The sequence below is a fragment of the Penaeus monodon genome, chromosome 27 (genome assembly GCF_015228065.2).
Source record: "Penaeus monodon isolate SGIC_2016 chromosome 27, NSTDA_Pmon_1, whole genome shotgun sequence".
In the NCBI taxonomy this organism is placed as follows: domain Eukaryota; kingdom Metazoa; phylum Arthropoda; class Malacostraca; order Decapoda; family Penaeidae; genus Penaeus; species Penaeus monodon.
This window is the reverse complement of record NC_051412.1, coordinates 37,307,238-37,308,384: the sequence shown is the minus strand read 5'-3', so window position 1 is coordinate 37,308,384 and position 1,147 is coordinate 37,307,238. Positions and strand designations below refer to the sequence as shown.

At 43.7% G+C, this 1,147-nt stretch overlaps 1 protein-coding gene across 1 annotated transcript in view; it reads right to left on the bottom strand.

Moving 5' to 3' along the window:
• Nucleotides 1-1,147, bottom strand: part of LOC119590835 (xanthine dehydrogenase/oxidase-like) — a gene marked incomplete in the record, with an annotated part of 39,062 nt that overhangs the window by 11,838 nt on the left and 26,077 nt on the right. The window contains 3 exon segments of the mRNA XM_037939593.1: nt 206-376; nt 497-609; nt 913-1,006. Coding sequence (XP_037795521.1) covers nt 206-376; nt 497-609; nt 913-1,006 — 378 coding nt within the window.

Sequence of the window (1,147 nt, the reverse complement as noted above, 5' to 3'; positions counted from 1 at the left end):
ATCAGCATGTACAAAAGACCAACTTTATTCATACTCTTTCCTTCACCAACTTAGTTCTAGTATTCTCCTTCATGGCAAGAATTGTCAGACCCATAGAGGCCATGAGATTTTACCTTCATAGGCTTAATAATCTCTTTTAAACATTTTCATTTCCATTCCTTTTATGTATACATGTAACGCCCCCCTCTGCTCCAAGCGGACTTACCTCCATGGTCGCGAGCGCCATGACCGTGGTGGGCGCCATCCCGCCGAAGGCCAGGCGGAGCTGCTCGACGGCGAGCGAGTCCTTCCGGAAGGCGACCCGCATCCCCGCGTTCACGATGGCAATGTCGTCGTCGCGCCGCCGGGCCTGCTTGTAGCCCACGAAGTACTCGTTCTGAAGAAGGACAGAAGAGAGGGGGGGGGTCTTGTTGATAATGGTTCTTGAAGGGGAAAAAAAAAACAAGGCACGAACACTTTATAATACGCCACTGCGTTTTGGTATAAAACCTCTTACCTCGTGAGTGAAAGGAATATGAACGGCCTCGAGGATTTCTTCGGGTCGAACCACGTTCCTTCTGTATCCCGTGAAAAAGTGCTCATCCATCACGATTTCTCGCATCCCGCCTTCTGCAAATATATTTCTACGTGTATTTTTGCACAGAAATGCCTTCCTTGGGCATACGATTACAAAGAGGTGGATAATATTCCTAACCATATACTTGCTACGCACAAATATCTTTCCTTGAGATACTATTATAAAAAGACGGATATTGGGAAAGCAGTCGATATGTTATGATGGAAAAAAAAAATTAGGAATTCGATAAAGTGAACACTAACACAGAAATTTTTTTCTATTTTACGATGGAAAACAATTAGGTTTATTTCAGCAATAAAACACTCAGCGATAAATCAAAATAAGAAATAACGTACCGGCGCTTCTCACTGTGAGGACCGCCCCCGCAGCCATCAGGAGGGGATTGAGATCACTAATTGGCGATGACGTCATGATGTTACCTCCTATGGCCTGAGAATTGGAAATGATTGAAAACAAAATGTTGTAAACTATTGAGCAGAATTGTCATTGACCAATAGCTGATTCGTATCTGATATTCTTTCCTTGGGGGAAATGATATCCGAATTCATGTATAGAAACGCACTATTCACG